The sequence below is a fragment of the Pistacia vera genome, unplaced genomic scaffold (genome assembly GCF_008641045.1).
Source record: "Pistacia vera cultivar Batoury unplaced genomic scaffold, PisVer_v2 Contig495, whole genome shotgun sequence".
NCBI lineage: Eukaryota > Viridiplantae > Streptophyta > Magnoliopsida > Sapindales > Anacardiaceae > Pistacia > Pistacia vera.
The window spans coordinates 109,365-129,221 of record NW_022196329.1 but is presented as its reverse complement, the minus strand read 5'-3'; the positions used below and the strand labels follow the sequence as shown (position 1 = coordinate 129,221).

Here is a 19,857-nt window from a genome sequence, read left to right as displayed (position 1 = left end):
CAAATTTTTAAAATTTACCTCGTAATACTCCCATATCCAATAACCCAATACTATCCCTAAAATCCTATCCAAAATACTAAACCAAACGCACCCTATATGTTTTATTATAAGGGTATATTATATTAACGGAAAGAAATATCACCTTAAAGATTATTGAGAATGTTTAGAAAATATGTTTGGTTAATTCAAATAAATTGGTGAATAATATGTTTGGTTGGGAGGATAAATAGGTGAGTATGTTATATAAATTACTAAATTGTCATTTTTAAATATTAATATAATAGTTTTTTTTTTTTTTTGATCATTTTTTTAACCCCTTATATTTGAAATTTTGCTAAAACACCCAAATCAAATAAAACTTTAATTTATAGCAAAATCACAACCACCAACCCCAAGCCATTATCGGCAGCCAACCACCACCGCTGACAGTTAATGGAATGGTGCACGCCTAGCCGTATATGGTCGACCGTGCGTCAGCAAAGTCGAAAAGGGTCATGGATCACAAAAATTCCATGGCCGGAAAACAACCAGATTTATGGCCATTTCATAGTCATAGAAACACCAGATTTAGTTGTTTTCGCCTTTTTATTGTGAGAGCCCCCTTATCTTGGACCATGGGTTATCCCAGTCTTGGCCTACTACGGCCTCATGGGCTTTCCACATGCGCCCCCTCATCTTGGGCCTCACTCATCCGGATATCCCCACCCCTGCAAGTGGGTTTCTTTCGCCTTCCCCATCTCTCAAACACAAGACCTGCAGGCTAAGTACTTGTGACAAGAGAGATAAGTACCATCAGGCTTGGCCGAAAAATGACTTATTAGCACACGATTGGCTAGATCCCGCTGGTTGTGCACCATTACGATGACTAACGCCGATGGCCGATAGTGGTCTTGGGTGGCTGAGGGTATTTTGTTAACTTTTAAAAAAAATTGTGCCTAGGGTGTTTTAGCTAATTTCTCAAATGTAAGGGGGTTGGGTAATTGTTATTGTTAGACATTTGAGGGCAATTGTGTCCGAAATGATTTTTAATTAAGGGCAAAATAGGTAGAAAAATCAGATTACCTCGGTAATGTTTTAATAACACCTCTTAGCAAGGTAATAAGATTACCCCCCACATTACCAACAGTAAACACTATTTATAATAAAAGATTACCGTAATATTTTATTACTTGCAAACCAAACACAGGAATTTTGCAAAATAAACGAAGATTATCCCCGTTATCATATTTACCTCTGATCCAAACAGTCCCTTTGAGGAAAAAAAGTTTTAACTTATTAACATTTGTTAATGCAATGTTTTAATAACCAACCCGGGTGAAACCTAGCAAAGTTTGGTTTGATTAGCCGGTCAAATCAGGTGACAAAACTTTTAAAATTCAGCAAATATACCATTGAAAATTACAGTTAAGTCTATATAGGTTTGAAATTTAATAAATATACCCCAAATACAAATCGGCTGACGATTGGTTAGCAGCGGCATGACACCTCAAATGCAATCACAATCGTCCATTGATCACATTTCCCACAAAATCCATTCAAGATCTAGCTGAAATCGAACAATCTCACCAATGCTGGCGTCAACATTCCAGGCAAGATCTCACCGACATCGGCATCGACAATGCTCCCCATTACCCCAAAATACTCCCCTCTTCCTCTCTACCAAAACCCACCTCACCCTACCCCCATTAGCCTCGCCAATTGCCGACTGTTGCCGCCACCAGTTTTTTTCGATTTCCGATCGATTCACCCACCAGAAATCAATTATATCGCCACCATTGTACTCATCGACACTTTCTCTTCAAAAGCCTGAGTATCCTGACCTTCAATTGTTCGCTGATCATCATCCCAAATTCTAGGGTTTTTGGTGAATAAGGAAAATGTTAACCCGACCCACTGAAGCTCCTAGGTCCTGGTTAAACTGATCAAGTTGGGTAGGGTTTTAAAACAGTGTGTTAATGTTTAATAGGAGTGACTACTAGAGAGTTTACCCAGTCGTTAATTCAAAGCCCTAAAAGATTTGATCGAATTATCAATGTAAAATCGGACCCTTTTTTTTGACTAATTTATAATTCAAAAATATAATTTTTTATACATATTTCTGTTTTATAGAACTTCAATTATTTTGCAGTAATTAACATATAAATCCAACAATAATTAATGGGTTAAGATAGTCAAAACCCTAGTAATTTTTTAATTCAAAGCACGAAACTTAAAAATAATAATAAAAAAAAAATGAAATGGATAAGAACGACAATTTAAAAAAACAATCTGGGCAGGCACATATGTATAAAGGGCTCCAAAATACAAAACTAATTTCTCTCTCTCTGTGACTTATTGCCTTGTTCTTGAAGAAGAAAGAAAGGGTTGTAGAGGAAGAGGCGGGGCGGCCGTTTCGAATCGATTTGGATCTACCTCGAAGCCGTTACCATTTCTCACCGCTATTCCCGTCGATCGCCTCCTCCATCGCGAAAAACACAAGGTTGATTTTTAATCATCATCTAATTTTTAAAATTATGCCGTTATTTTATTTGCGAAGCATTCGATTTTTTTTTTATTCAGCAGTATCGTGCATTTTGTGAACATCTTTGCAGGTTTTAGGTTCTAGCTTTGTTGAAGCATCATGGCTTCAAGCGCATCTTGAAGGAACTCAAGGATTTGCAGAAGGATCCTCCTACCTCTTGCAGCGCAGGTTAATTTTTAACTTAACCGAATTTGACCTAATCTAGATTGCGTGTTTGTGTTTCTTTGGTGATTGGAATCAAAATTCCAATCAGAACTCAAACACCTGATGTTTTGGTCAACAAATCCTGGAATCCGTTGTGTTGTAAGAAAAAAAAATGGGGGAATAAGAATAAATCTTTTTTTATTGAATGTGTTCGCTCATTTTGACGATTTTATCATATTATCCCGATTTTATCGTAGTATTTTCTATCTACCTTCCCGGAGTTCATTCTCCAGAGAACTCCGTTTAAAAGATTCTGGAAGATTCCTTCCAACCTCCTTATTTTATGATCTCATTGGAAATCATATAAAGACAATACTATTTGATATAGCATTTGTGCAAGTATTTTACGATTAAGAAGCACTGCCCCTTATACAGATTGTTTATTAATCTACTATAAATATAGATACTCGATTTCGCCGAATTGAATTACTGCATTTATTCGAGTGATCCACAACGACAAATCTCTTTTTTTTCCTATCTCTATCATGATGAGCCGAAGCCAAAGCTCTTATTTTCTGTTGCGTAATTGTTCGAGTAATCTTGAATGAGCCCCCGAAAGTTTGAGGCAATAAACGAAGTTTTGTTCTACGTCTCTGAGCTATATATCCTCGTCTAATCCTAGTCATTGAATAAATGAAACTTTGATGAATATAATTGATTCCTTTCTTTCAGTTATTCATTTCCCCTTTCCTAGTCTATTAATACCAAACGAATTTTTCCAATTTATAGATAAAATTCCAATGGCTTTTGCTGCTATAACCTTCCGACCACACTTTTTCCTTTTTCTAGGCGCATTGGAAATAAAATAAAGTAGTAAATAGAATAGATAAAGAAATTGTGGTTCCATCGTCTCTATGGTTACTTTAAACAGTGAGGTTCTTTCTATACACCGGAGCCCTTTCCCTCATTAATCAATCCTATTTATTGGTAACTTTTATTGTTACCACTCTTGGCTCTACCCATGAATTTTCCAGTAATAGTCTTTCCTAACGAGATATACCTTATACATTAACGGTATTTAATTATGAATTTTGTTTGGTAGCTGACCCTGTTAGTCCGTTCTTGCAAGGGTAGAAACATAATCTTTCCGCTTTTTAAATAGGATTTCCCCCCGCTTAATGGATAACTATTTGTTACCAATGGGAATTCATTCTCATATTAAATTGCAAATTGAAGTGATTGAATTTGCACCAATGGAAACCATAAATTTCATACACAATAGAAGTATGATAGATCATCCTTTTTAGTTTTAGATTGTGAATAGAGTTCTTACGTTCTATCTGATTCAATGGTACTGATCATTGATATTGGAAAATTTGTTTCTTTTCTTTTGTTTTGTCTCAACCCATGATTTAAATGAGTCGCACATACACCCTTGTACATGTTCCTCGGCGCTGAGGGCATCCCCCAGAGGCGGGGGATTTCGTGACGTTTCTGATTGGCTGTCTTGGGTTTCTAATAAGTTGTTTAATAGTTGCTGCTGATTATACATTGGGGGTTTGTTTAGATCGATCCTAACTGGATGATTATGATTTTCTTCTATTTATAAGATTATATAAATATAACCCTTATGAAGTAGAAGATAAAATCGAAATCATGTATTTGCTTGAAATCACTGCTATTTTTTATACAACTGCTGCAAGATCAACATTCCTGAGCTTGGCTTCTGTTGCTGACATAAAAACATCCCTTTCCATGTCTCGGATACACCCATAAGGGCTTGTGTGTTCTTTGTACATAAACCCTTGTAGTTTCATTAGTTCTTCCACTTCCGGGATAAATTTTCCTTTTGTGCCTCATAAAAACGGCAATAGGTTGATGGATCATTACCCTGATTATATAGATAAGATAACATAAATAAATGATATAGATATATAACATAATAAAAGATTCATAGCTCGACGATCTGTGGAGGGGAAGAGAAAGAATAAGAAATAGATAGAATTGAACAACCGTACGGCATTTTTGTGCATTGCATACGGCTCTCCAATGGCCTTCACTTTTTTACCTTCATCGAAGAAAAAGAAAATGGGACTCTATACCCAGATCGGTAAATGTCCAATTACCACCCTTCTTTTTGTGGAGAGTTCAAAAATACTGTGATGGCCCTGTTAATTAATGTTGTAAGAAGATATTTTGATTGCTTGTCAAACATATTTAACCTTCTAAAGAATATCATGAGTAATGTAGTCTCGTTTGTTGTTATTGCTTTTGCGGCATTTAATATATTGATAGAGTGTGGTTGTGTTTTATGTTTTTCTCTGTTGAACTGTTAATTAATGTTCCTGGAAAATATTTTGGTTGCTTATCAACATTTTTCCATGCTATTTATTTGGCTTTAATAACCTTCTAAGAATAGATGAGATATGTAATCTCGTTTGTTGTTATTGTTTTGTCGGGACATTTAACATATTGATAGAGTGTGGAATATGTAATCTTGTTTGTTGTTATTTGTTTTTGGACATTTAACATATTGATAGAGTGTAGCGTGTATTATGTGTTTCTGTATCTAGCTGATGAATTAATATGCCGTAGTTGAATGTTTTAGCTCATGGTTTGATCTGACGAATAAGCTATGTCTTCCAAATATCTAATGTAATATTGTGCTATGAATGGTTAATTATGGTAGGTCCTGTTGCTGAAGACATGTTCCATTGGCAAGCGACAATTATGGGGCCACCTGATAGCCCTATGCGGGAGGTGTATTTTTGGTTACCATTCATTTTCCTCCAGATTATCCTTTCAAGCCCCCGAAGGTAATTTTTATGTGTGTGCAGATAAGTTTTTATTATATAGTTGTAATAAAGCTTAGATTTTATAGATTATTTTTTTAACCTTAACAATGTCTTGTATCATTTGTTGTTTAGGTGCTTTTAGGACTAAGGTGTTTCATCCAAACATCAACAGCAATGGAAGCATTTGCCTCGATATCCTTAAGGAACAGTGGAGTCCAGCTCTTACAATTTCAAAGGTTTGACCGTTTAAATCTTTTAATTTATGTATTATGATGCTATGTGTTTATGATCATGTTATTTTTGCATTTGCATTTAACTATGCCACATGGACACCTAACAGAAGTTTGTGAGGATCGATACCGGCAGAATGTTAGAGATGATTGTCAACTTGTGTTGGCTAACTCTTTTGTTTTTGTAAGAAAGCCATTTTTGATTGTTGGAGACCACACAAGAAATGTATACTGGCCATGCCTTACCTACCAATATAGTATGTAGCTGTGGATCCATGAATACTGAATTTCGTAAGTGAACTAGTATGTTTAATTGTTTATTGAGATCTTTTCTTGTCCGTTGTCTTTTGCCACCTATGCAACACTAAAGGCTATTCACCTCAGACCCTCTCTGCTCAGAAACTCCTAAACTATAAACCTGAAAAATCATCCATGTGGATAGTGGAAGAAAGAGGGAAAGGAAATACTGTCTTGTATCTCCTTTTTACTCCCATTCATATATTTATATTTGGTTTCCTATAAGAGAAAAAAAAGGTGGCCTTCTCACTTTGATTTTGCAAAGAATGATGGAAAGTGAAGAAAGTGTCTTTCTCCATCTTGTAAGCATTAAAGGAGAGTGAGAAAGAGATTAAAAGAGTGTTTTAGCATTTCTCTTGTTATAATTATACGTTTATGCCATGAGTGATAGTCTTCATTCAGCATTCCTAACCTATGCTTCTGTTAACATTAGAACTATTTAGTATGCTGAGTTGTATGCTAAATGTGACATCTGTGGCTGATATTGGGATTGGATGGGGGCAGATGGAAGGAAATCTTGTGCTGTTCACCTAATGAATCTGTTTAAACTTCGTTGATTTTATGGCAAGATACTAATTGCTTGTTGATTACCTAACTATAATCTGAATAAATCTGTATCAGGTCCTGCTCTCTATCTGCTCATTGCTCTGACCCAAATCCTGAGATCCTCTTGTACCCGAGATTGCCCACATGTATAAGGCGACAGGCAAATATGAAGCCACTGCACGCGCTGGACTCAGAAGTATGCCTGGGATGACAGTTGTAGGATATTGCAAAACTGGAACCATAATTTGTGGAGTATGTTTGGCTTGTTATGCTTTGTTTTTCCAGTGGTTGTAGAAGGATTGGGGTATGTTGGTGTGTTTTGATACAAAGAAACTATATATTGGGTTCCCGGGTTGTTAAGGCTAGATGTTTTTATGTTTATGACCCATTCCAGTTTCTTGCTTAAGCTCCTTTCATGCTCCTATCGCTGAATTAGTGTTATAAACAGACCAAAACTAGATGGTAATGACTATCAGTTGCACACATCCATTTCAAGATTTGAAGAAGTAATTCACCATAAAGCCTCTAAATCTAGTTTCTACTTTGGGATTTAAACTATTAACAAATTGTATTTACTGTCTGATTTTTGTCTGACGCCTTTAATATTATTGCCTATTGGTACAAGTTTTTTGTACAATTAATTATATAAGGTGGACATATCCAATACGCTTATTTTTAAAAGAGTTATGCCATGACAATAACTTATTCTTACAAACCTTTTTTACACTCTCGATGTAGCACTTGACCTAGTACTATAACATCAGTTTCATCACACCCAAGATGTAACATGATTTTGATTAGACCAAAGAAACAGTCATTCTTTATATGGTTGTTCCTTCGGGAATAATGTTGTTCTTTAAAAGGTCAATTATTCTTTACAAAGAAATGATTGTTATTTTGCAAGAGACACCTGTTCCTTATGAAGGAACGATCGCTCTTTCATAGGGGACGATTGTTCATTCTAAAAGAAGGATCGTTCATTCTAAAGGAACGATCATTTGTTTTTTATAGTGTTTTGGGTGTCTTGAGTATAGTGAAAACTAACGTGATAGTGCTAATCTATTGACACATTGGGATTATAAGATAGATTTATGAAAATGGGTTATCCGCATAGCATTAGTCATAACTCATAAGTAGAAGGGAAAGTTGGGTGGATTGCCAAGTGCCTATCAAGTCCAGTGTCCAGCATTGACACGTGCGGTTGTGGGATTGATGTCCTAGCTCAAACTAGAAATCCTAGCGTTGTTTAACAAGACAAGACAACCAATGCCATTACCAACTTCTCTGGCTTTCACTTTTACAGCCTGGCTTTCTCATTCTAGAATCTCCAACTACTATATCCCTTTAATTAATTATAATCTTTTAAATAAGGAGGAAATTCAAATCTGTCCAGTGCCCATCTCTTTATTAAGTTTTGCTTTGAAGATAAATTTGGAATATAGTTTATTTTATGTAAATATGATCACTTATAATTCCAAACTTATCCTAATGTTGTCTCTTAGTCCTTTTTCTATTAGCATGGGTGGAAACATTCTAACCAACACTCCAAACTTTATGAATATTAAGTAGGGTTAATTAAATTGAACTCTAAAACCCCCCAATAGAAGTTCTATCATTTAAATGTAACGATACAAATTGTAGAAATGATATTTAAATTAAACGTTTATCAGTTTAGGTCAAACAGGCACGTAGCCACATAGAGAGTTGTGGGTTCAATTGAACCCACTTAACTTTTTAAAAATTCTAAAAAAAGTATTAATATTTTATGAATTTTATAATTTTAACTTAACTTAATTTCATATTGATCTCATGAATTATTAATTAACTGTTTATTAACTATTCTTTCTTCTTCATTTCCTCTCCTTTGCCCTTATATTATATGTTTCTTTTGGTTAAATACTCAAGAAAGGTCATTCCTTTGGATCACAAGGTAAGATTATGCTCTTTTTTTTTTTTTTTTTTTACTTAAACTTCTTTTCTTTTAGCTTTCTTAATTGATGAAAGATCATCAGCTATGAGTTTTTGCTGAATTTAATAAATGAGTTTGAAATCGGAAGATTAAATTACTAAATTTTAATGTGGGTTTTGATTTAATCTTGTTTATATTGAGGTATAAGTTAATTAGTTGTTGTTTTAAGTTGAGTTTGATACATTTTGGCTAGTTATTAAGTTAACTTTGAATGGTTTAAAGAATTAATGAAACCCTAAGTTGTAAGATTTAGGGATTATGCAACGTTTTCAAAATATGAAAAACCTTTGAAGACAATTGTAGAACTGATAATTTGATATGTATAACTTTTAAAAGTACATTTTTTATATTTATTACTTCAGTATATATTTTATTGTAAATTTATCAATTTTGATATTTTGAACCCACTGACTCAGAATCCTGGTTACATCCGGGAGGTCAAACCATATAATGTAGTATCAAAATTAGAGGTGGGCAAGGGACCAGTCCCTTGTGGGCCCAAGCCTGGGCCTGTTTGGGACTGGTCCCAAATGGGACCAGTCACTCATGTCCCAGGCCCATAAGAAAAACCAGGACCCGGACCAGGCCTAGGCCTGGTCGGGACTGGTCCCATGGGCCCAGGATCGGTCCCATGGGCCTTGGATAATTTCATTTTCCCTCCTCAATTTTTGTATATTTTGGGGGCAAAACGAAATTTTATAAAGGGTTTTTAGTATTTTATAGGGGTAAATTTATAAATTTTATAAATTTTTTAGACCTGGAAGATTTTTTTTTTTTTTTTAATAAATTTTGTAAAATTTCATTTTAACCTTCGTAATTTATATTTATTTTAAAATTAATAGGGGGTTTTATGTAATTTGACAGGGGACTACATTGAAAAAATACAAAAAATTTTGGGCCCAGGCCTAGGACCGGTCCTAGGCCCGGGCCTTGGAGGAGGGCCCAGTGGAGGGCCCGGGCCCTCCTCCTTAGGCCTGGTCCCGTTTTGGGACCAGGCCTCCTAAGTCCGATCCTCTCAAGGACCGATCATAGGATTGGGTTTTAAAGCTGTGCTTTTGGGCCCGGTCCCAAATGCCCAGCTTTAATCAAAATGATAAACCCACATTAAATATATTTATAATAACTTTTTCATGAAATGGAGTCCAGCCTACAATACCACTATTTCCATACATTCTCATATCCCAAAGGGCATTACCGTAATTTCCATCACAATCTCCACGTTTTAAATGTAATAGAACCGTCCAATACTCCGACCTTGGTAATCCAGCTAATTTGATCCCGTTACGTACAAAACTGATGTTTTTGACTGGCTGTTTGTTTATTAACCGTATGAAACACGTTTAATTTGACGAAAACACCCCCGTCACACCACCCCACTCGCCAAAAGCCTAAGCTTCTTCGAGGGCATTTCCGGAACATCGTGGGTTCTCTTATGACAAGAAAGGAAAGTGAATGGTGCTAACTATTAAATACGATAATATCTGAAAAATCAGATGGTTATTTATTTAAAAATATAAATATATTATATAAATTACACTCCCCCTTCCCCCCCCCTCCCGGCCCCCTCCTCCAAGTTCAATCCACACACAATCAAATCGATGTTTATACTGTCGTTTGGTAACTCTGATTAATCATTATTATTATTCCTCTAATCGTCGTTTTATTTTCGCTAATTTCTTCAATTTATCCTTTTGATTTTGTTTCGGTTTGCTCAACGTCGTTGTTAGGGTTTTGATCCGATTACGATTCGCTATTCCAATTCTCGCTCTCGCTCTATTTGCTGAGTTATATATTAAGCGGCAATACTCCTTTAATCTTCAGGTGATAATTTCGGTTCTGGTTGAACGTTCGTTGTGTTTCTGTTTTGTTTATTTCGTGATTATAGATGCTTCTATTGCCGTTGTTCACATTTTTGGTTATCTGTTATTACTTTTGAATGTTTGTTATTGTTAAGATAGAGTTAATCTGCTGAGTAAGCAGCTTAGATTCGCTTTTAACAGAAAGAAAACCATTATTTGTGGTCAACGAAGCTGAAATTTTGATGGGTTTATTTTTTATAATTTTTTATTTTTTTTATTGTTGTATTTTTATTAAGTAATCTGAACCTCGCATGTGGTTATTGTTAGATGTAATGGATTATATTATTAAACAGTATTTAAAGTTGTGTTGTTATTGATGTCTTTTGACGAATAGTGGTTCTAACTTATGATTTACTTAAATGAGACCTAAACTTTGAATCATGAATGAACATTTGAAGGATTTTAGTGCTTTAAGTGTTGTTTTGGTCTTTATCTGGGATTTAGTCAAATTGATGGTTTTCAATTTTCAGGGTCTGGCGTGTTACTGCAGTTAGGATATACGAATTTGCTTTATAAGCATCAATATGGGACATTGCTTGACTAAGGTGAGTGTTATGTTCTGGTGTTTGTTGAACTTTTCATAGAAGGAAAAATAGTTGTTTTGATTTCTGCCTTTTCAAGAGTTCCTGACTTTTGTTCTGGCTTGGCCTTTAAAGAATGGATACAACCTTAAAACATGATATCGTACGATTTGTGGGTTTTTGATTATGACTTTTATTAATGTTCATGGTGCTTGTAGAATCAACAAGACAAAGACGAGTCTGATCATCATGTTGATTTTGCTGGTGCAAATGTGACTGTCATTACTACCAAAGAGAGCTGGGACCAAAAGCTATCAGAAGCTAGTAGAGATGGCAAGATTGTAAGTATTTCATCATATTTTCTTCCAGCAATAGATGAACAATAGTGAATACTATTTAGGCACTTAATTATCATTTTTTCCAACTGGTTGGGTGCTATGTTTTTTGACTGAACTGATATAAATTTTAGTGAGTTGTACTAACCTTATTCATATACTGAGGGTGTACCAGCAAGTCTAAGCCACATGTCAAGAATGGAGCATACTGGCTTAGGCTTTTCAATGGTCCGCGGTTGGAGCCCTTATTAAAACATGGTCCCATATAAGTCTCTTTTGGTCTTAGATATGTAGAAAATTGATAACATTCTTTACACTTGCATGAAGGAATACCATCATTTGACTATGAGCTTGGAATAATCCAAGAACTGGTTCCATTTTTGTCTTGTTTGGGCCCATGGAAACCAATGTGCAAGTCCTTGCTCTGTCATTACTTACTTTGTCATCGTGTTTTCTTCTCCTGCATGAACTGCTTCCTGCTGATCAAATACTCATGTGCTGAACCTTTTTTTTTTTTATTTTCCTTATATGGATACAGAATCATGGTGTGCAGCTACTTCCATTAAGCATAAGGATTTAATATCTGATGACTCTTCTTTAATGAGTTTCTTTTCTGTATATGCTTGAATAACTCTTCTTTAATCAGTTTCTTTTCTGTGTATGCTTGAATAGGTGGTTGTAAACTTCAGTGCTACATGGTGTGGTCCTTGTAGAATGATGGCACCATTTTATCGTGAGCTATCCGAGAAGTACCCTTCTTTAATGTTCCTGGTGGTAGATGTTGATGAACTAATTGTAAGTAATGGAATGACTCTTTAAACTTTGAAGAATATAGCTATAATCTACCTATAACATTTTATCTTTAAATGCCTGCTTTTGCTGTTATATTAACTGTAAAAGCTTGTAACTGACTTGCAGAATCAAATTGTGAATTATTCAGCATCTGACCAAATAAGCTGAATTTTGTAAATGGTTTTACTTTTTGTAGGACTTCAGCACTTCATGGGATATCAAAGCCACGCCTACTTTCTTCTTCCTTAAAGATGGGCAGCAAGTTGACAAGCTGGTGGGAGCGAACAAGCCAGAGCTACAGAAGAAGATAATTGCTGCTTCAGACTTAGTTCCGCACGTTCAAAATTAATTGTTATAATCAATGTCTCTGTTTCAGCCAGAGGCCAGTGGCCCTTGTAGGTATGTTGAATGGTTGTTTGAGTACTTCATTGTGAGAATTTTTCATTTGTATATTAATGCAATTTTCATGTAAAAATTAGGAATGCGTATGGCAACTTTATCCCTGTTTTTGTGGACTGTTGAATTAGGAATGTAAGAGTTATTTTCATTGCAACTATTTAGCCATTTATATTGTGTCATTCTGAGAGACCAAAGACCGGAAAAGAGAAACCTACAGTCATTGTTTTGTTGTTTGAAGAATTAGTGTTAAAACAACTGGAGACTTCTGTAATCTTGACTTCCTGGACATCCTATAACCATCTGTCTCTGGTTCTGCCTTGTGAGGAATATAGGCAATTGTAGAAAACAAGAAAAGAGCACATGAGGGAACTTTAAGTATCAAACTATGGGAAATTAATTATGTGGGGCCTTTGAGAGATCAAGTTTTTTGTTGACACCCCATAGTTTGAGAAACTATTTATAACCACCTCTTTCTAGGGAGTTTCTGTCACTTTGCGGGGGTTTTCATGGGTTTATTACACTGCCACCCCTGAGTTTAGCATGAATCACCCCTCCCCCCTCCAATAAAAAAATGAATTAATTAATTAAAAAAAATGGAAAACTAACACTATTACCCCAAACAACGCTTTTGTCAATTAAATGGAATGTGTAACAGCTAGAAAAGATATTTTGAATAAACAATTGGATAATTTTGGAAAATAGTTGGCTGTTTTAATCAAAATGTTTGGTCATTTTGAATAAACAATCGATTGTTTTGGTGCTGTTGTAGTTCTTATACGTTAAAAAGACAATAATTTATTTAAAATGTCGTGTACTAAGGGTGTTCAAAAAAATATAGAAACTGAACCGAATGATTATTTGAAAAACCAGTTCGGGTTCGGTTTAAAGAAATATAAAAACCAATTTTTTGGTTCGATTATTGGTATATGAGAATATGAGAACCAATTAATCGAAACTGGTTTATTATAAAATTTTTAATATAAAATATATATAATATTAAATTAAAACCGGTTTAAAATTGGTTTTTTCCTTAACTAGTTCGTTTCAGCTCAAGAAAATTCTTAAATTGAAAAACCGATTCGATTCACAAAATGGGTTAACCAGTTTTGAATATCCCTAAATGTGTACCCTTTTATCCCATGGCATTAAGCTGACAGAACATTAATATGGGCGTGACAGTATTAGTCTCCCCAAACTGGGGGGAAACTATTACCACACCAAACATTAGTGGTGGGGATGTAATTACTAATTAACCCAGGTTTTTATTGATTTTAATTAGAACTCATTTCTTAAGAGGGGTTTTAATAGTTTTCAAAAAATTTGGGTGTCAATAAGAAATCTTGACCTCTTTGAGGTTTAATTTAATTTAATCCCCCATCACTAAGGACCGGCATTAGTGCCGCTTGCAATGTACTAACACCACTTAATTGAATAGAATATATATTCTCTTCACACCCACCCACCCACCCACCTACCATTCATCATTATCCCTCAACTCTTTCTTCTTAAATCCATACTTATCTCTTTGAACCCATTTATTTTCTACAATTTACATCAAAACCTGCTGCTGGTAAATGAAAGTTTTTTAATTTTTAATTTTTTTTAATTTTCTGTGAACGGGGTTATTCGACACCTTACGCACAGCTCGACTAATCCCTTATAACCTTAAAGTTAACGATTGGACAAACCCTCTAATAACCACCTATATTAACAATCGAGAGGAATGATAAACGAAAGTTGATGCAAGTTTTTTCTATTAAGATAATAAAAAAGACATTTCAATCCATATTTTCTGATCATCAAATTTTATTTGCAATATTAATTTATTAAATTATTACCAATGGAGAAAACATTTATTTTTCCATAAGCATGTTTAACACAAAAGATTCTTTAAATAAGAGGAGATTTAATTTAGAGATAGATTCATATTAACACTATATTACCAAGGAAGAAAACATGTAATTCTCCCTAAACATGTTTAAGATGCTAAATCATTCAAATATGAATTAAAAACTTTTTACTTGAATTATCTCATTGGTTGGCCAGTCTTTTTGAACAGTCAATACTTGTTTTTTTAGTCCAAAGTTCACACTGTAAACTACCCATCAATTAGGATTTTTCAGTTTCAAGTATAAATCAGAGGAGTTGTTTATGTTTTAGGTGGGATTAAAGAAAGGGAAAATCACTTAAACCAACCCTTTTTTAGGGTTTTAAAAAAGAAGACAGCATATGCAACCATTAACCACCATGTTTTGACTCTTTCCTATGGCTAAACCAGTCATGTCAAGGTGTCTTCTTCTAGACCCAACTTAGAAAAATAATATACAAAAGTGGAGGAGGTCATGTTCTCTGTCATTGCCCTCTCTATTTTGGCTTTTTTCCTCAATAAATGATACAAGTGGAGGTACCTCCTCAAACGAAATCGTGTGGACCCTTAAAATCACCTGTCACCCATTACATATTTGCATTTTTCTAATACACCAAGTTGGCCCATTGCCCCCACTCAATACAGCTCTACTACATGAGGCAAGCACCAAGATGTTTCTTGTGGCCAATTATACAACCTTTACCATTATTACTCCCTCTCTTTTAACTAGGAAAATCTAAAGTCTTCTCTCCATTCAACTCTTTGATCCTCTTTTACCAATATAAATATCCATTCAAACAAGAGAAACTAAACTGTATATGCATCAGTTCAATCACGCGTTTCATCCTATTGGCGAGTTTTTGTCTGGAAATACTACATGCAAACAATAATTTAAGACAGATTTAAGTAATAAATTAGGTAAAGATGAAGCATAAGTCAACAATAAAAAACAATGGCCGCGTATCTGCGAGAAACTAAATAGACTGAGTCACACAATAGACAGCTCTACCACTAACACCTTCCCACCTTTGCCAGCTTATGCAAATATCCTTCCTACCAATTGGTATATATTTCTCTGGTAAGAATATAAAAATTGGAAAAAAGCTAAATTGTCTTTGTCTTGCATAAATGGACTTCCTATAACAACAATCAATGAGGACCGCATTCACATGTAGCTGACTATTTTTGTTGTTCTTTTCAGTCATCAAGAACATGGACGGTTGAGAAATGGGTATCTAATATGAACTAAGCATAAGATATACTATATAGATATAAATACCAAAATACATGTTCTCATTGAAGGGATATAAATGTGAAACAAATTACTTTTACACTCTTCATTCAACTATAGATACAAATTGGGACTTGATCAAAACATATCGATCATGACTAAATTGTAAAAGAAAAATCATTATTAGTAAGTAAATGAATTAACGAAAGTAAACCAAACGGATACAGCGATGCAGAATCAGAAAGCATATTGCATTACCAGTTTCTGGGAGAGGGGGCAATGAAATGATGTTTTTATCTCAACGCCCTTTTGGGTTCATGATCTGTGAGAAAACTGCACTTGGTGTCAAGCCATCAGAGTCTTCACTGGCTAAGCTCCGACCACCTATGCTCATGCTCATACCACTGCTCCTGGAATCCGTAACATTACCATCAAAACCTGGAGATGCGTTGAGGTCTTTCTTTCCTTTGCAAGCAACATCAAATGCCCCCTCCTCAATGTCCATTCCACCAATACCCTTGCCACTCTCCTCTGCACTCTCTTGTAGCTGCAAAGCAAACTCTAAGTTCCACAGCACATCACCCATTGATGGTCTTTCAATGCCCTGATCAGAAACACACTTCATTGCAGTCTCGGCAACCTTTTTGAAGCATTCTGGTGCAATCTTCCCCTTTAGATATGGATCAACAATTTGATCAAGAATGCCTTTCTTATGGCAATGAGCAGCCCACTCTGCCAAACTCACTTGCTCCTTTGGCAGTGTCGGGTTCAAGGCTGGTCGAGCGCACAGGATTTCAAAGAGCACAACCCCAAATGAATAAACATCAGATTTCTCCGTCAGTTGCTGGCGCCTGAAGTACTCAGGATCCAAGTAGCCAAAGCTACCCTTCACAACAGTGCTGACATGAGTGTGATCCAATGTAGGGCCAGTTTTTGACAAACCAAAATCGGAAACCTTTGCCACCCACTTCTCATCCAAAAGAATATTGGTAGTCTTAACATCTCTGTGAATAATAGTGTGTTTCGCACCAGTATGGAGATAGTGTAAACCTCGAGCGGCGCCAATGCATATCTCAAGCCTTTGCTTCCACGGCAGAGGGGGTTTCTGGGTTTTGTAAAGATGCTCACGCAGCGTTCCGTAAGCCATATAATCATAGACAAGGATCATTTCACAGTTCTCCTCACAGTAACCAATCAATGACACAAGGTGGCGGTGTCGAAGTTTTGAGAGCATTTCAATCTCAGTCTGGAATTCATGCACACCTTGCTCAGAAAGTGGGTTACCACGCTTGATTGCAACTTTAGTTGTACTACCATCAATTTCTCCTCTATAGACTTTGCCAAAACCCCCAACCCCAAGAAGTAGAGCCTCATCAAAGTTGTTTGTAGCTGCTTTGATCTCAGCAAACGAAAAGTGGCGGCAAAGGTTTGAAGGAAGAGAAGACGCATAACTTCCAGTAGTGTTTGTCTTGGCTGAACCAGCGGAGTGAGAATTTCCATATAGTGAAAGAGGAAGCCACCCTGATGGCCCATCACTTGCACTCGGGTCCTTCCCACGCCTACTCCGACGAGAGGCAAAAAGAACACAAACACCAATAGCAAGGACTAGAACAATTCCTCCAGCAACACTACCACCAATTATTGCTTTGTGATTTTTCGTTCCTGAGCCATGCGAAGGTGGAGCCTTAGATGGGTCGATTTCATCCTGTTCGGGAGCAGGGATTGGATTGGGCCCGGCAAGATTACCATTTGCACTTAGTTTGAATATCTCGGCTCCATTTAAGATCGAATCATAATAATTCGATCCCGATTTCACATTTGGATGCAGCGCAAGCCATAGATCCTGCTGTCGGCCATCACCTGGAACGAACATCACATAATCCTTATATACTGGAATTCCGTTACCCTTATTGTCTGTCCAGGCAATCACATCAGCCTCATTTGCAGCAGTTTGATTACCAAGGAAAATTTTGAAGTTTCTCTGATTAATTTCCGTTATGTCTGAAGAAAGCTCACAAAAATGAAGCCTAACCAGGTAACTAAATCCTGAGTCAACACTGAAAATCCAGGTCAAATTGTAATTCCGGTTGATTGTAGAATTTGGCCCCATCGACCTAGCAGTGGAATATACATTAAGAGGTGCAACATAAGTGGGCATGTCGGCGGGATACTTCACAGTCACATTCTGATTGGCAGAAATTGTCACCCCATACCCTGCTCCATAGAGATAAGGCTGGTCATCATACCAAGACCTAAACAGACCCGTATCATCAGAAGGCGAGATATCATTTCCACCCACATTCAACCGGTAAACATTCTCAAGTGCAGTAGTATTATCAATGTAGAACGGAGAATTCGTACCCACAATACTCAAAGTTCCATCATAAGAACTATAAATATCAGGCATTGACATCACCTCAATCCCATTCACAAACGCAAACGAATTCGAACCATTAGTAGAAGGACTAAAAGTTATATTTAAACTTTCTCCATCTACATTCACCGAATACTCCTTAATAATATAAGCATAATTCAAAGCTTCAGCCGTCTGAGCAACACTGAAATTATTAAGAAGAGTGTACCCTCCGGTTGTGACAGAAAAGAGAGCATTACTTGCATTAAACCCGTTGTATGAGTTGGGATAGAAATAAAGACGCACAAATTTTCGCCCAGACACAACAGGAAAACTATAGGTAAAGTTAGACGGCGAAATCCTAGCTGTCATGTAAGGAATTTCAGGGGTTGCAGCGTCTTGAGTGGCCGCTTTCGCAGTCCTGGACTTGCTTGATAACAAGAACTTAGACCCCAAATCCGGAGTCCAACTCCTGTTATCATCATCACTTTGCATTGAAGACTCTCCACAATTTATAAGAAGTTGCTCGGTTGGAACATAATCAGCAGCCAAAACAACATGAATGAAAAAAACTAACGAAGCAAAGAATACAACTTTAGAAGGAAAACAAGAACTTTTCGGGTTCTTCATGGACTCAAAACAACCAATTTCAAGGCTCCGAAATGAATCAAAACAAGCAGAAACACATAAGAGCAGACCCAAAATACAGATTTCAAACTAGATCCAACTCTCTGATAACATTAACTCAAGCTCAAACACAACAACAACAACAAAAAAAGCTTCAGATCCAGGAAGACAAGCTCAAAGCAAGAAGTAAAAGAGAAACCGATTGAGCTACGAACTTAAAGCCATTACAGAGACGGTGAGTAAACTTTACCTCAACAAAGAGAGAACAAACTCAGTGAGTCAAATCGGAGAGCTCTGTAGAAAGAGAAAGATGAGAGAAGAGAGAGAGAAAGAGAGAGTTGTGAATTGAAAATCCAGAAACTGAAATGAAGATATCAGAATTTTATACTTGTTTAGTTCTTAATAATAAAGTAATTCGTTGAGTAACGCATAATTACAATTTCATCCCTCCTATTTTGTCAAACCAATTTGCCTTCATAGAATTTTCAAAAATACTACGTTTATAACCTAACTTCATAACCCTAACGTGACAGTGGAATTGATACTATCACGTTAACCAAAAAATTTGAGTAGACATAAACGACCATTCTTTAGAGACGAATAGTCGTTTCTTCACAAGGAATAAACCGTTCATCTTTAAGAAACAACCGTTCGTGTTTAATCAAAGTTATTTAATACCTTGGGTGTGATGAGAACTGACATGACAGTTGTCAACTCAGCTGCCACCAGGGGCATATCTAGAGTTTTTTAAAAAAAAATATTTATATGTAATTTTTTTGTCTTTTTATGTCAATTTCAACTAAAAACATATAATATGAATATTATATGCTATTACATTTTATTTTGACCCATCCTAACAAAAATTTCTAGATCCGTTACTGACTGCCACGTTGGGATTGTAAAAGAAGATTATGAGATTAGGTTGTGAGCGTAGTATTACTCAAAAATTTTGTACTAATATTTTGTTCCCATTAGTAACTGAGAGTCTGGGACCAAAATGTTGCTGGCAGCCCGACACTGACAGGGACCAAAATGTTGGTAAAATATTTTATGAGACTAAAGGGACCTACGTCAAAACCTGTGGGACTAAATAGATTTTTGTTGAGTGTTTTCCATTGAGTTGAGTAAAGAAAATGTTGGTTAGGGTCCTAATCAGACCGAATTAATTAAAGAAACTTGAGCAGAACATGTGGAAAAGACGGAATTGACACTGCGGGGTGTATTGGTTTGTCAAAAGGTAATGGATGATGGTTGGATGACAGGTTGGTCATCACAGTCACAGCACAAACAGAAACAGGCGCGTTACGCGGTTTCCTAAACTGGTTTTATGATTGATTATATTATTATTATTATTATGGGTAGAATGGACCT

General features: G+C 36.0%; 2 protein-coding genes and 1 pseudogene across 3 annotated transcripts; 2 read left to right on the top strand and 1 right to left on the bottom strand.

Annotated features, from left to right (window-relative positions):
- The first annotated feature begins 874 nt into the window (after window positions 1-874).
- On the top strand, window positions 875-6,856 carry LOC116105201 (annotated as a pseudogene).
- A 3,176-nt stretch (window positions 6,857-10,032) lies between these two features.
- On the top strand, window positions 10,033-12,584 carry LOC116105180 (thioredoxin H-type). 2 transcript variants are annotated; one of them, XM_031391612.1, is made up of 6 exons: window positions 10,033-10,119; window positions 10,230-10,323; window positions 10,832-10,906; window positions 11,101-11,223; window positions 11,890-12,012; window positions 12,206-12,584. In XM_031391612.1, exons 3-6 carry the CDS (start codon window positions 10,886-10,888, stop codon window positions 12,356-12,358), a joined length of 420 nt encoding a protein of 139 aa, XP_031247472.1. In that variant the 5' UTR covers window positions 10,033-10,119; window positions 10,230-10,323; window positions 10,832-10,885; the 3' UTR covers window positions 12,359-12,584. The 2 variants fall into 2 exon arrangements, with proteins under 2 accessions (XP_031247472.1, XP_031247473.1); XM_031391613.1 differs by having other exon boundaries at window positions 10,057-10,323.
- A 2,957-nt stretch (window positions 12,585-15,541) lies between these two features.
- LOC116105162 (receptor-like protein kinase FERONIA) lies at window positions 15,542-18,851 on the bottom strand. Its single transcript, XM_031391585.1, has one exon. It carries the CDS (start codon window positions 18,487-18,489, stop codon window positions 15,805-15,807), a length of 2,685 nt encoding a protein of 894 aa, XP_031247445.1. The 5' UTR covers window positions 18,490-18,851; the 3' UTR covers window positions 15,542-15,804.
- Between the last annotated feature and the right edge of the window lie 1,006 nt (window positions 18,852-19,857).

What these genes read in the sequence shown, in the direction of transcription:
- LOC116105180 (XM_031391612.1), top strand. Translation starts at nt 10,886, where the DNA reads ATGGGACATTGCTTGACTAAG. An exon ending in TGGGACATTGCTTGACTAAG is followed by an intron (nt 10,907 to 11,100) that starts GTGAGTGTTATG and finishes TGGTGCTTGTAG; the next exon opens with AATCAACAAGACAAAGACGA. An exon ending in TAGATGTTGATGAACTAATT is followed by an intron (nt 12,013 to 12,205) that starts GTAAGTAATGGA and finishes TACTTTTTGTAG; the next exon opens with GACTTCAGCACTTCATGGGA.
- LOC116105162 (XM_031391585.1), bottom strand. Translation starts at nt 18,489, where the DNA reads ATGAAGAACCCGAAAAGTTCTTGTTTTCCTTCTAAAGTTGTATTCTTT.